Source organism: Doryrhamphus excisus, chromosome 15, assembly GCF_030265055.1.
Source record: "Doryrhamphus excisus isolate RoL2022-K1 chromosome 15, RoL_Dexc_1.0, whole genome shotgun sequence".
Taxonomy (NCBI): domain Eukaryota; kingdom Metazoa; phylum Chordata; class Actinopteri; order Syngnathiformes; family Syngnathidae; genus Doryrhamphus; species Doryrhamphus excisus.
In genome coordinates, this window is record NC_080480.1 from 7,362,501 (window position 1) to 7,376,178 (window position 13,678).

The window sequence follows — 13,678 nt, forward strand, 5'->3', positions numbered from 1 at the left end:
GTGTCTATGTTGATCTCGCTGCTGTATTGTCTTCAATGAAGTTTAAAGTACCTTTTTAAACGTTTGATTATCTCTTTAATTCATCATTTCTATGCATTGTTCTCTGTATGTATCATTTTTAAACGATAGAATTTTTTTTATTGGCTTTCCGGAATGAATGAATTGGATTTACATGATTTCTTATGGGAAATATGTATGTTTCAGTTTGAGTCGATCCTTCTGGAACACTAACCAATGTTCCATTGTATAAATCACACTGAAAAATATTTATTTTTAAATCAAGAGCCTTGAAAATACATGTTTGCATTAACAATGAAACAGTCTTCAGATTTCTACTTTGTCAGTTTCTTTTCAATTAAAAGAAAAATAACAGTAGTTAATGAGAAACAAAGCTACCTAACCCTAATCACTACTCATTAGTTCCTCATTAAACATTGTATTATTATGTATTATTGTGTACCTTTATTCTAAAGTGAGACTGTTTTCGTTCACTGTGCCCTGTGATTGGCTGGTGAGCAGTCCAGGGTATACCCCACCTCCCACCCAAACTCAGCTGGGATAGGCTCCAGCATATTGCCGCGACCCTCTTGAGTACAAGCGCGGCAGAAAATGGATGTCTGGGAAAGTGTTCCACCAAATGTTCTTGCAAATGAAAGGTTCCAGTTGACCAATGTGTTTTGTGTTTTAAACAGCAGTTGAGGTCTGGAACATTTACAATAACAGCCTGCAGAAGCAACATGCTTGATTTTGTTTAGGTCTGTATTAACTTATCAAGCAAATTCAATGTAATATCTTAGAAACAAGATACAGTAGTGATACTCTCCAGATTGTAATAGGAAATGGTCGAATTCAGTTTTATGTCCTGGGTGTACACAGCCTCTCGCCCGAATTAGCTGGGATAGGCTCCAGCATACCCGTGCGACCCTAGTGAGGATAAGCGGCATAGAAAACCCGCTTACCTTCTAAAAACAGGTTTTAACATTATTATAGCTTTGTAAACATTACATAACACCCCTGTAGTTGTCCATCCTTGACGTTTGTCATGTCATTGATATACAGATGCAGCCAGTCTGACACGATTCTGGCATACATAAATGTACACGACACGATTGCTAGCTTTGTGTACCACATTGTGCAACTCTTCTACCAAGCTATTTCACTGGCCTACAGTTTATTTATTATAAATTCAAAGAGTTTGAAACTGAGTGGGGGAGGCAAAAACTTACCACTTCCACATGGATTGGGAGGGTAACTTTTTTTTTCTTTCTCCCACTACATTGTGCCAGAATGTACATCAAGCGTTGCAAGTTATGTGGTGGGCAGAATACTACATGGGATTATAATATTACAGTTTGAGTGCAATATCCTAGCATGAATTTGTCATCAAAACGTACCTTTTATGCATTCCCACATAGTATCAGCATTAGGGACCAAATATGAGCTAAAAGGAAAAACAGCACACACACAAAGGTGCATTCAAGGACCAAAGTGGAACAGCTCACTGCTCACAACAAACAAAGTATGCATGCAAAAACTGGGATTTGTATTATTTTTCAAATCAAATAATGGCATATATTTCCGACTTTTATGTGCATTTGCATAAAATGTTTTTAAGTATTTCAGGAGTTTGTTTTTTTTTTATCGTTGCACCTGAAGTCTTCTCTCCCAGTGGTTGGGAACCCCTACCCTAGAGAGTGTCACCCAATGTGGCCCATATGTAAAACCTCTGCTGTTTGTGTGTGTGCTAAGGAAAGCCATTAGTCTTGTGGTTAGAAAATGGCTACCATCACCAACAAGCCAAATAATAATCCTTAACACATACAGTACATGGAATAGTACAGAACATATTATTGTATTTTTGATGTATCCGATTTGGAATCTTTTTATTAGTACCAATGCTTGATTCTGGGTCAATATGTCTTTGTTTTCTCAATTGCCAAACCTTATTGGCAGTGTTCTGGCTGTGTGAGTGTGTCTGTGTGTGTGTGTGTGTGTGTGTGTGAATGATTTTCGCTGAATCGGTGAGCCATGCAGGTGAAATAGCAGGGACAGGAAATGCCATTGTGTCGAGAGTATTGTGTGCTGCCCCAGCAGTTAAACACTTCGCTCCCCATTCAAGGGGCAATGACTGACGGGGACGGGCCTCGGGCCTGCACAGGACAGGACGTGGGCTCAAGCAAGCAACACACACACACCACTGAGCAAAGGGAGTGTGTGTGTGGGGGGGGGGGTCTGCATACTGTTTGCTGGAATAAATAGATGAGAGTATATGTACATGTGGTGGGACCTTTTTCTTGAGTTGAGAGTTTTATGAAATAATATGAAAAAAAAAAAATATATATATATATATATAATATATGAAATAGAAAAAGTGATTCAAATTTTATGAATAAATTGAGCTATATATATATATATTTATTTTTAGATTATAGATTTAGATGTTTTAATTATATATATATATATATATATATATATATATATATATATATATATATATATATATAGGTAGCTCAATTTATTTATAAAATTAGAATCACTTTCTATTTCATATATATTTCTCATATATATATATATATTTTTAGATTTAGATTTTTTAATTATATATATATATATATATATATATATATCTAGCTCAATTGATTGAAATTAGAATATAAATATATATATGTATATGAGAATATATATGAGAAATATATATGAACTAGAAAGTGATTCTAATTTTATAAATAAATTGAGCTACCTATATATATATATATATATATATATATATATATATATATATAATTAAAAAATCTAAATCTATAATCTAAAAATATATATATATATAATGTGTGTAATGTGTATAATGTGTGTATATATATATGTTGCTCAATTTATTTATAAAATTATAATAAATGTTGTTCAAAATATATTAAATGTTTTACCATAGCAGATGGGAGTGGAAAAGGTCACTAAAGGAAATATATATTGTTGGAGCTTAATGTATAATTTAATATCACATTTTCTGAAGAAGTAACTGTTGTGTTTATTTCAGGCCACCGAAAACTTTCTGTTGACTGAAGAGCCCTCCAGAGGTCCTGGGATGCCTGAATGCTTTGTTGTATCAGATTCATACAGGGTATGCATGATTATTATTATTATTTTTTATTATTATTGTAATTACTCACTATTACTATTACCATGATGGGCAGTTGTTCATGGGCATGGTAATTGTGCCACAATTACAATGTCATTCACATCTTCCAACCAGTCAGCTGCAAACCATTACAATCATTATTTCCACACACATATTCCACTCAAAGTGGGCCTTTACAACTTGGACAAAATCACCCTCACGTGTACCCCCCTGGGAATAAAAAAATTGTGCAGCAGGCAGTATATTCAAATGTATGAATGAATGTGACTGGGCCGCAGGCTTTTGTATTCCCGGAGTTAAGACTCTGGCCAAGTCTCGCTGAGAATCTGAGTATATCGTATATCCCGCAGCATAGAAATGAAGCATGATGGCTGTAATTGCAATAGGTGCACGGCTGGTAAAAGAACATCTTGGAAGGGGAAGGGAGGAGCATCAGTGTGGGGCAGGGAGTTCAAAAACATCCACAGGAGGGTGTCCACCGCTTACGGTCTTTACTGGGGGAGCGTCACTGCTATCTTGTCATGCCCTTCAACTTCCTGAATTGGACAGTGAAATATACAGTTGAGCTCCAAATTCCTATGACTTTAGAATTGTTTGTGAATGGTGTGAGTTGGAATTGTTGGTACATCACAGCATAATCGCAGCCATCCCGAGATACTATGCAAATATGTCCCCTAGATGCTGTGAGTAGTACTCTCACTAGGCCATTCTTATTGTGTGATTTCCCCCCCGCTAGCCTATTCCTACAAGTAGCATGCATGTTTACTCGTCCCATCACTTCTATTCTGCTTCATTCGTGCAATTTCTGTGGTGATTTTCATTGTTCAATTACTTTTAAGTGGAGCAATCACATTAATTTCATATCTCTTATCGGTATGGTAATGGTTTAATTTCATTTGAACATGCATCAGATTACAATTGAGTGCATCCCATAATCAGTTCACATTTCCATATGTCCAAAAGGAGTAGGAAGAAGCAAAGCTTATTAAATCCTACCCCTCCGTCTGGTACTTCTACAATCAGCAACTGTTACATTTGTTCACTTCCTGCTTTCCATAATACAGTTTTTTTTAATTATTACATTTTTTGTCTCGTACCAAAGTACGAGGTGATATGACCATCCAATGACATAATGGGTACCATAGTAAGTGTCAATATAGTGATATATATAGCACATCATGACTGGTTCAAGACTCTTCATCCTTGTATTTAGCAAACATCAACTGCTTGTATTGTTTCTTGAATTGGCTCATCGTTGTGCATCGTTTGAGGTCCTTACTCAATCCATTCCATAGTTTGATTCCACATACTGAAATGCTATGGCTAGAATAACGTAGTCCTAGCATAGAAGTGTTTCAAATGTAGTTCTTCCCTGAGATCATATTTCTCCTCTCTTGTAGAGAAGTATTATTTTAGGTAATTGGTTATTTTTAGCCTTATGCATTATTTTAGCTGTTTGAAGATGAACTATATCAGCAAGTTTAAGTATTTGTGATTTTAGAAATTAGGAGTTAATATGTTCTCTGTAGGCGGCATTATGAATTATCCTTACTGACCTTTTTTTGCAGTACATTTAGCTAGTGAAGATTGCTTTAATAGTTATATAGTCGCAGGATGAGTGCTGTGGGTTTCACTTTTGAATTATTTTTAGTCTATGTAGTTATTCTGAACATGAAATGTGTCGGTTATTATTAAGATGAGGAGCGCTCGCATTACAATAATTCTATGACTCTCCTATGTACAGTATGTTGCCAGTGTGCATGGAATCTTCCCTGGCCTTGGCCAACCTATTCCAATGCTGCTAGTAAGGGAAGTGCAGCATACTTGGGGTGCCGGTTTGTGCACTCACACTAGCCAAACAAACCATGCTTTAGGTGTGAAGTGGGTCCCAAGCGTGGTGGAATTGGCCTAGTGCGAGCACGCCCTTAGTGTTGGGACAGGGGTGTCGCGTTCTAAAAATGACATTTAAAGAAGGAAACAGTGAAAAAACCAAAAGTATTAAATATTAAGAGAGTCATGTCATAAAGCTGGAAAAGTAAGGGAAAAAAGTTGTTTCAAAGTTTCTATTTCTGGGAAATGACAGTAATTTCTGGTGTATAAACCCCACCCACTAAATTTTGAGGAAAAAAAATATGTGTACATACAGTACATACATATATAAGCAGCACATGCCCATGTGGAAAAAACTGCTTATTATGACACACACGAGCTGCTCTTTATTGGACAGGAGCCAATATGGGCTTAAAATAAACAACAATTTTAACGGTTTCCATCATGCATTTAGTCCTAGCAAAGCATTTTATTGGACATGGCTGATGGGGGGGGGGCTGCAATGATTCATCAGCTGCCTCTGTCCACCAGAGTGAGCCAGAGGAACCCAGAGCTCAGAGGGAGGCTCCTCTGGCTCCCTTTCCCCCCAGCAATCATGTCCAATAAAATACTTTGTCTGGACACCATATTTGTTTTTCTTTCTAAACTCATATTGGTACTTTGTATTGTATTTTTCTTACCCGCCTTTTGAGTGTTAAGTTGCTGTGTGATGATTAGATGACCTCCTGCGATTTCCAATGGGTTGCTTTTTTTTTTAAGTCTTAACTTTTTTTTCATTGCTCGTGATTGCCTCCTGTCAAAGAACTACCTGGTCTTCACGGCCAAAGTGTGCCATTTTATGACGTGGACATATCTGGTCCGGCTTATATATGTAAATTTAGTGGGTGCGGCTTAAACGCTGTTATGGTAATATAACATACATTATTATATGACACCTTGAATCAGACTTTTATATTGCGTAATGACCTACGATTTTTTTTTCAGTGGGTTGACAAGCTCGGCGCAGTATTTGCACGATTAGTAGTAGGTAATCATGGTCATAAATTAGCCGCTGGTTTAAAAGTTTCAGAAAAAACATAGCCAATTTATAATTTATTGTCAACAGCAGAGCATTTCATTGGTCAATGGTTGCTATGGGTGGGAACTCAGCTGCATATTTCCTAGCTGCTTTTTAATGTTAAGTTGCTGTACGATGATTTGAGCGTTCTTTGTAAGATGACACCTTGAATCAGACTTTTATATTAAGTAATGACCTACGATTTTTGTTTGTGGGTTGACAAGCTCGGCGCAGTATTTGCACGATTAGTAGTAGGTAATCATGGTCATAAATTAGCCGCTAACATAGCCGATTTATACACTGGAAAGTAGCGGTAGTTCTTCGGCATAACAATGTCAATAACAACAGCGCTGTAGCTTGGTTAGTATGCATGTGACATTATGTAAATAAATGTAAATTTAGAAGGCTTTACAGGCGGAATAGTTGCATCTCATTATTATTATTATATGGACTCTTAGCTGTCTGTTTCAAAATTCCCAAAGAGTGCATTTTTCCTGTATTTACACAAATTTATAAATAATTACTGACTTAGGGTGCAAAGTCGCGGGCATCCAACAATACCAACAAACGAAACAATACGAACAATAACAAAAAAAATGTATATATTAACTAACTCGTACACAATTGACTTTGTCAGAAGTCCATTTTTGCAAAGATCCTCTGACCAAGCAAGAGTCTTTGGCAGGTCATTGCTCCTATATTTGGAGCCACTTAAAGCAACGCCAGATAGACGTGGAGCCAGCGGCCACAACCACACTTTGCTTTCTCCCCTTTGCACCAGAGCGACAGCTGGGTGTGGCGTTATTACCGCCTTCGCTATCAAACAGTGTGTTCAGGCAAACCTCCGATTTGCCATCCTTGATCAACCTGTTTTGACCCGACGTCTCTCACCAGTCACTATACAGTATTTGCTAAACGTTCGATCCCGTCACAACTCTGTCGCGACGGTGTGTATATGCATATTTTCAGCGTGTGAAAAGGCCGAGACCGAGCGAATGCGGGCATATGGCTCTAGCATGTGCTCCTTAATGAGAGCTTTACTCACATCCACCGCTAAATGTGTGCCTCGTTTGAGGAGCGCTTGCACGTGTTTCGTGCAAGTGGACTCTTTTTCAAGGCTCATCATCTGTGTGCCGCCGCTCTCGTAACCTTTTGCACTCGTGGTGCGTTTAATGACATGCAAAATGAATTCCCCCCCGCACAGCTCCTGCTGTCCTTTTGGTAGGAATGACCACAGAGTTTCTCCCCGTTTGACTTTCTGGCTGTTGAGTGCAATAATTGGCCACACAGAGTCGAAATATCTTTGTTTGGCCTGCGGAGGCTTGCGGCGTAAACCCACAAGCGGTAGGCCTCGTAAATCTGCGGGACTCCAATGTCAGGCCCCAAATTAGCTCCTCTTCTTTACAATGACTTCACTCCCACCCAAAATGTCTACCATATATGTGGGATTCCATCCAAGAAACCTCACATGCTCCATTTTGTTCTTTTTGAAAGAAAGTCGCTACCGTGTGTGCTTGTGATATACGTACACACGGTAGTATTTTGATACTGCAAGATTATATGTCTATCCTCAGTATTTGGCATTATTTTTCCATTCAGCCCCATGAATGCTGACTGTTTGGCTTGGCCTGGCTTTAAAAGTACAGATGTGGCCTGTGGACAGGGTGAAAAATGATTCAGTGGATAAATAGTCTTCACTTCATGAAATAATGCGCCTATTCACACACCCTGGAATGAATGAATGAATGAAGGTGTTAAATCCAAAGCCGGGGTGAAATGATTGCATCAGGAGCTGCAACTGTAAAAAGTGTAAAAAAAAAAAAATCATATTTTCATGAAGTCCAATTCCTTTGAATGCTCACCATGCACAACATAAGCCACTCATCTGAAAATATACACAACACATTCCACGCTTGCCTTGCAGCTGTTGCATCTATTCTCATGATGCGTTCGCGTATCGTTAAGACTCTCGTGATTTGATGATTGCGCCGCAAGTCCGACGGGTCAGTGAACGCAACTTAGGATATATTTATATGATTACATTTCTCTGCACGCAAAAAAAAAACAAAAACAAAACAAAAAAAAAAACCTTGCATGCTTTTGCATTGCATGCAAGCCGTGCAGCGTCGGGAGTCCTGCAAAAAAGACGAGAGCGAGGGGGTGGGAGGCAAAGTTTTTTCCCTGAAAGTTTGTGTGAGCTTTCTAGGCGGGGTTACTGTAAGCTTTGCAGCATGGAGTGAGAGAAACAAGGACGGCGAGCGATTGCAATGCAGCACCACGCCGAGCTTCCATGCAATTTCAATAAGCTCGTCTCCGCGTCTTCTGTGTGAAAAAAAATCACCATGTACTCCCCGTACTGCTTGACACAGGTAAACCGACTCCTCTTCTTCTCTTGTTCGGGACGCCGGCTTTGCGCGGAGATATATTTTGGAAATTGTTTCCGTTTGTGTGCGTGTGTGTGTGTGTGTGTGTGTGAGAGAGAGAGGGGCTCACTTTATAAACTTAATCTGCACTCTTTTCCCGCCCGGGAGCGGCATTTGTGTCGCGGAAAACCTGATGTTTTAATTTTTTTGACAGAGAAAATGGCGCTTATCCCCAAATGTATTTCATCGAAGAAGGGGGGTGTGGGGCATGGGAGTTTAGTATTAGTGCTGGAGAAAGTGTGTGTGCATGAAAAAGACCCGGCCAGACCGCATCCTCGTATATTATACGTTGCCTTTTTGTCATGGCGTAGGACGCCGCTTGGCTAAATTTGCAGGTTTTGCACTTGAACGCAACACGTGATGTGGCGCGCAAGTGGATCAGATCCAGTACGTTTCATATCTCACAGGAGGTGTGTGTGTGTGTGTGTGTGTGTGCGGGAAAGGGGGGGGGGGGTGTTCGTGATAGAGTTCATTCAAACTGTCGTTTTGTTAACATCTGTGAGGAAGTTTTCACTCCCTGGTTTTGTCTGTCAGGCTTGAAACCAGCCCTGAATGTTGCTTGGCGCACTTTTAGCGCAGTGTGGCTTTTAATGCAAAATGTATAAAGCATGCTGTGCATTTTGGTTGTGAAATAATAGAGCTGTACTATACTTTATGCACATTTTTATGTGTGTTCAATGATTCTGAAGTGGAACTCTATAGTAGACAGTGTGTGTGTGTGTGTTTGAGCTGTAACTATTAGTGGACAGTTGTGATAGAGGAATTTTATTATGCATGCATACAAATAATTCATAAAAAGCTTCAAACCGAAAATCTAAATTGCAGTAAATAAAACCCCCCAAAAAGCAGATATTTTACTTGGAACTGTGCAATGATTATAATATACAAAGTTCACTTCAACATCAGTTGTATAGTACATATTTAAATATGTAATTAAAAACCCACTCAGAATGGAGCCACAACCCACTATTGGGTCCCGATCCACTCGCTGAAAATCACTGATTTGGAATATATCATTTATTAAATTTGTCAGACTTGTTTTCATGCAGAAAATATTCTTATTTTCCTTCATAAACTGTGGTCCCAGTCATTTTTTTTAAATGCTTGTAGGAAAAGTCAGAATATGTTGCAAAGCGCTTTTAAAAAAAGTCAACCTGCTCATTAGTTTTACTAATGATGTGTTATTAATTCCTGATTTTACAGTGGCTTTTATTGAACGAGACAGCAGAATACTCTGCTCCGGGTTCCCGTTCAGGACAAATCATCCAATGTCTGTCTGGTTTCCATTTAAAAACACTCCCTGGATCTTGTTTTGTTGTCCTCTCTTTGACAGCAGAAAAGGGAAAGGGTATTTTTTTTTATTTATTAGTCCTTTTTTCCCTTTTTAAAATCGTAATTTTATGGCAGCAGATGGAACAGGCTTCTTAGTGTGTTGACTGGATGAGTCAGACGTTGGAGAGCCACTCCACGCAACTTAGTGATGAAAAGCGGAAAGCAACATAAGAATGGATTTTTAGGGAGATATTTATGGCATTCACAGCTGCAGATGTTTTTTTCGCTGTAAATAGGCCATTTTTTTCCGACGCAAAAACCACCTCATTCACCTTAAATCTGTAATAATTTAAAAATACCTGCTTAATACAAGTAAGATATACAAAAAAAGGTTATCTTTACTGATGTTTTTCAACCAAGTGTTGAGATTTCCCACTTTGTTCAGTGTACCTTGAACACACCATTATTGCTATAAGTGAAATGTATATACAGTATAACTTGACACCATGACTTTGTGATCCGTTGGACAATTTGCTCTTGCCACAGTCTAAAAATACAATTAAACCAGAAAACTAAAAGTAACTAACTCTTGAAAAAAATATGAAAAAATTAAATTCATAATATAAAATAAAATAAAGCTAAATAATAAATAAGGGAAAAGAGAGATTGAGAAATAAATTAGCAAGTTTTGGAAAATTGGGCTTCTAAAGTCAAAATATTATGACATTAAAGTCATAATGTTATGATAAAAAAAGTACAAGTTGAGAAATTTGTCCAAAAAAAAAATGTTATGTAAGGAGAAAAATGTATATGCTCTGTTAGCGGCAACATAAAGCAGAATCATATCATATAAATATAAATCAGAAGTATAAAAAAATTCTCGTTTTCAGTTTGCGGCCCTCTGTGTGACACCCCTGCATTAGTGGTACCTACAGTGTATGTATACGTTTTCTACTTTCAGATGTGTGTGTGTGAGATTTTTTTTGCCATAGGGACATTTGCATATAAACCTGTGCACACACACACACACACACACACACACGGAGCATTCCCTCACAGCCCTTTCTGTCAGCAGACATGCACATTTCGTCTATTTAATTGCTGTTAATAATTAAAGTAAAGTCAAACTCAGACCTCGAATACAGCGACAATCGTCTCGTCTACAAATGAATGATTAACAGTGATGAATCATTGCACGTGCTACGGCGTGGTCTGTGGAAGTGTGTGTCTGTGTGTGTGTGTGTGTGTGTGTGTGTGTATGTGTCTGCTTCCACCACAAATTTTCGACTTTTTTCTCAAATGTGTCTGTCACCTGCACACTTGTCACTGATGTTGTCTTCTCAGACTGTTTTCACTGGTGCGACATTTTTAACTTATTCCTTCCCTCTGCCCCTTCTGCCCGCCTGGACGCCGACCCCCCTGCTCTCCTCGCCTCTTAACACCCTCTCAACACTAAAGTATTACCCTACTCACCTTCTAAACAATGCCTTAGTGGTAAGTCTTGTCCCTATTTATTCAGCTTTAGTATGTTTTTTTTCTCTCTATATTCCATCTTGACTCAATGTGTTTGGGATAACCTCAATGCAGACGTGCACTGATAGGCCTTAATGTTTTGTCTGTGTTTGTTTTACTGGCCATGATAGGGTTTGACCATACGTTGCTATTTGGGTTCCAAAGCAGATTAAAACCTGGTTGCCACATTTCAAGCTGATTTAATAAGGATGGAGGAAATGGCTTACCAATTAAAACAAACCACAAAAACTCAGTTTTGATTATAATTATTGTCCTTCGCAGTGGTGTAACTGGTGCTTATTATATACCACTGTACTGTACTGTACTGTATATACTCCTAAACATCTACTGTATTTACTCAGTGATGACTGATTGCTTTGTGGTACCAGTCTAGTGTAAACACTTCTATGTTGCTCCAAGAGGATGTATTGTATTTTTCTTCCATCCCCACCAGACGTTATCAGCCTTTCAGAGGGCTGTGTTGTGAAAGAAAACAACAAAACATTATTCAGAGTGCAGGCAAGACAGAGAAAGCATAACAAAATGGGAATTAAAGGAGGATAATCAATATTCAGGTATTGCAAAGGATATTTTCCATTTTTTTCCATTAGCCCTGGAAGTGATGTAAACAAAATGTTCATGATGAAGACAGTGTTTCCCCTACAAACCTTTAGGGTGGAATTTTATCATTTTATTGTATTTAGATCCCAACATAAGTAATAGATCAGTAACATAAGTAACTAGCCATTTTTCAACCCCTTCAGTGCCGGCCATTTTAGACTATTTTGATGGCTTTTTCAAGCTCTATGGCTACAGTATATAAACCTTGAAACTGCCCAAAGAAAGATGAGACTAGTCTTGCATCAGGAAAAAAAGTACTTTCTACCTATTTATGTTTTTTACTTACATTGGTAAGTTTCAGGAAAATATCAGTTCCCGACTACAAAAGGGAGAAAAATATCCCACACTTGATCTTTGTTTCTTTGTATCTTTGTTCTTGAAAGCGCTACAGTTACATGAAGCAAAGTAAAAGTGAAGCAGTAATCCCTCTTTTATCACAGTTAATTAGACTGTGATAAGTGAATTTCCACAAAGTAGGGTTCCTTTTTTCTAAATGGAATATTTCCATAGATGGAGCATAGAAAACCTCTCTAAAAACCTCCTAAATACTGTTTTTAACATTATTAGAGTCCTCTAGACGTGATATAACATCCCTATAGTATTAGCATTACCCAATATAGTAGACATAATAGCAAAGTAAGACATATTAGACATAAATAAGACATAACACAGACTCGCACATTAGCATTGGGAGGGTTCCTTGTTGCTTTTTCTGGACGTCACACTTGTCTCATCAATGTTACATTACTGACACCTAGTGACAAGTGTAGAATACTACATAGCATGTTTTGAATGAGTCTAAAGAATGCCTGATATTATATTTTGTTCATTTAGCTATTTATTTGCTTAAATGCTCAAGTTAGGCCAAGAATACATAAAAAATGCATATTTTTAATCTAATAAGCCATAATCAACCACAAAGCAATGATGATTTATTCATTCGAAATGGCGAGGGACGAGTGTACACCTTCGTAGTCGCATCTGAAATGCAGTCGGCTACATTTTGCCTGTATGTGTCGGTGTATTGATTATCAGCCAATCTCTCCAGATCCACACAAACTTTCACGTGTGCACCCCAAATGTAACTGTAGAGGTGTGATCACGTTACAGTCGGCTACGCTGCGCTCTAAAGCTAAGGGGGGGGGGGCACTGGAAGACTTCTATTGGGTATTTCCTCAGATATCAGTGGATCAGCCACTACATTTATTACCGTCTTACCGCCCTGCTCTAAATGTACAAGTTAGTTTTTGTGTAAGTCTTATTAGGTTCCAAATAAAATACCCACATTCAGCATTATATTAACACCTTTGGTGCCAGTTTCCAGCCCTGATAAAAATACTGTTGCCTGGTAAATATCATTAGTTTTGTTTATAAAGCATCATTAGCTTCTCCTGACTGCATAGGGTTGACTTGAGTCCTTGTGCACACCAAAAGATCTGTGTGGATATTTTTGTGGAAGTGCCCCACAGCCAGTAAAACACTTTCTGACCACCAGACGCACCAATGAGCTCATAGAACATTTTGATTGGCAGGTAGTGCTGGTTTATTGTACTCCTTTGTAACCAAGCCGTGTGTGTGTGTGTGTGTGTGTATATGTAGGGGAGCAGGGCACGGCAGGTTGGATGGGTGAAACCGGTCACTGATTGGTTGTTTAGTGGCGTGCACGTAACACTGGATCTGTATACCCCCTCCACCTGATCACGGTGCATGTAATATCAGATGCTGCATATTTTTTTTTACTTCTTCATTCACGCAACACGGCCTCTGCAAAAAGGTTCGCCACCATTAAAATATGTTTGGCCAGTTGGCTGCTAATTCTAGAATTTT

The 13,678-nt window shown here is 38.4% G+C and overlaps 1 protein-coding gene across 11 annotated transcripts in view; it reads left to right on the forward strand.

The window, feature by feature from the left end:
• The window catches only part of nfixb (nuclear factor I/Xb), a 178,668-nt gene that overhangs the window by 22,879 nt on the left and 142,111 nt on the right, over window positions 1-13,678 (forward strand). For 4 of the 11 annotated variants that reach the window (XM_058049552.1, XM_058049556.1, XM_058049557.1 and 1 more), the window contains one exon: window positions 3,035-3,118. In XM_058049552.1, coding sequence (XP_057905535.1) covers window positions 3,035-3,118 — 84 coding nt within the window. Of the gene's footprint in view, window positions 1-3,034; window positions 3,119-3,149; window positions 8,393-11,176; window positions 11,213-13,678 lie in introns of those variants that run through there. The other 7 variants (XM_058049554.1, XM_058049553.1, XM_058049563.1 and 4 more) reach the window with 7 other exon arrangements.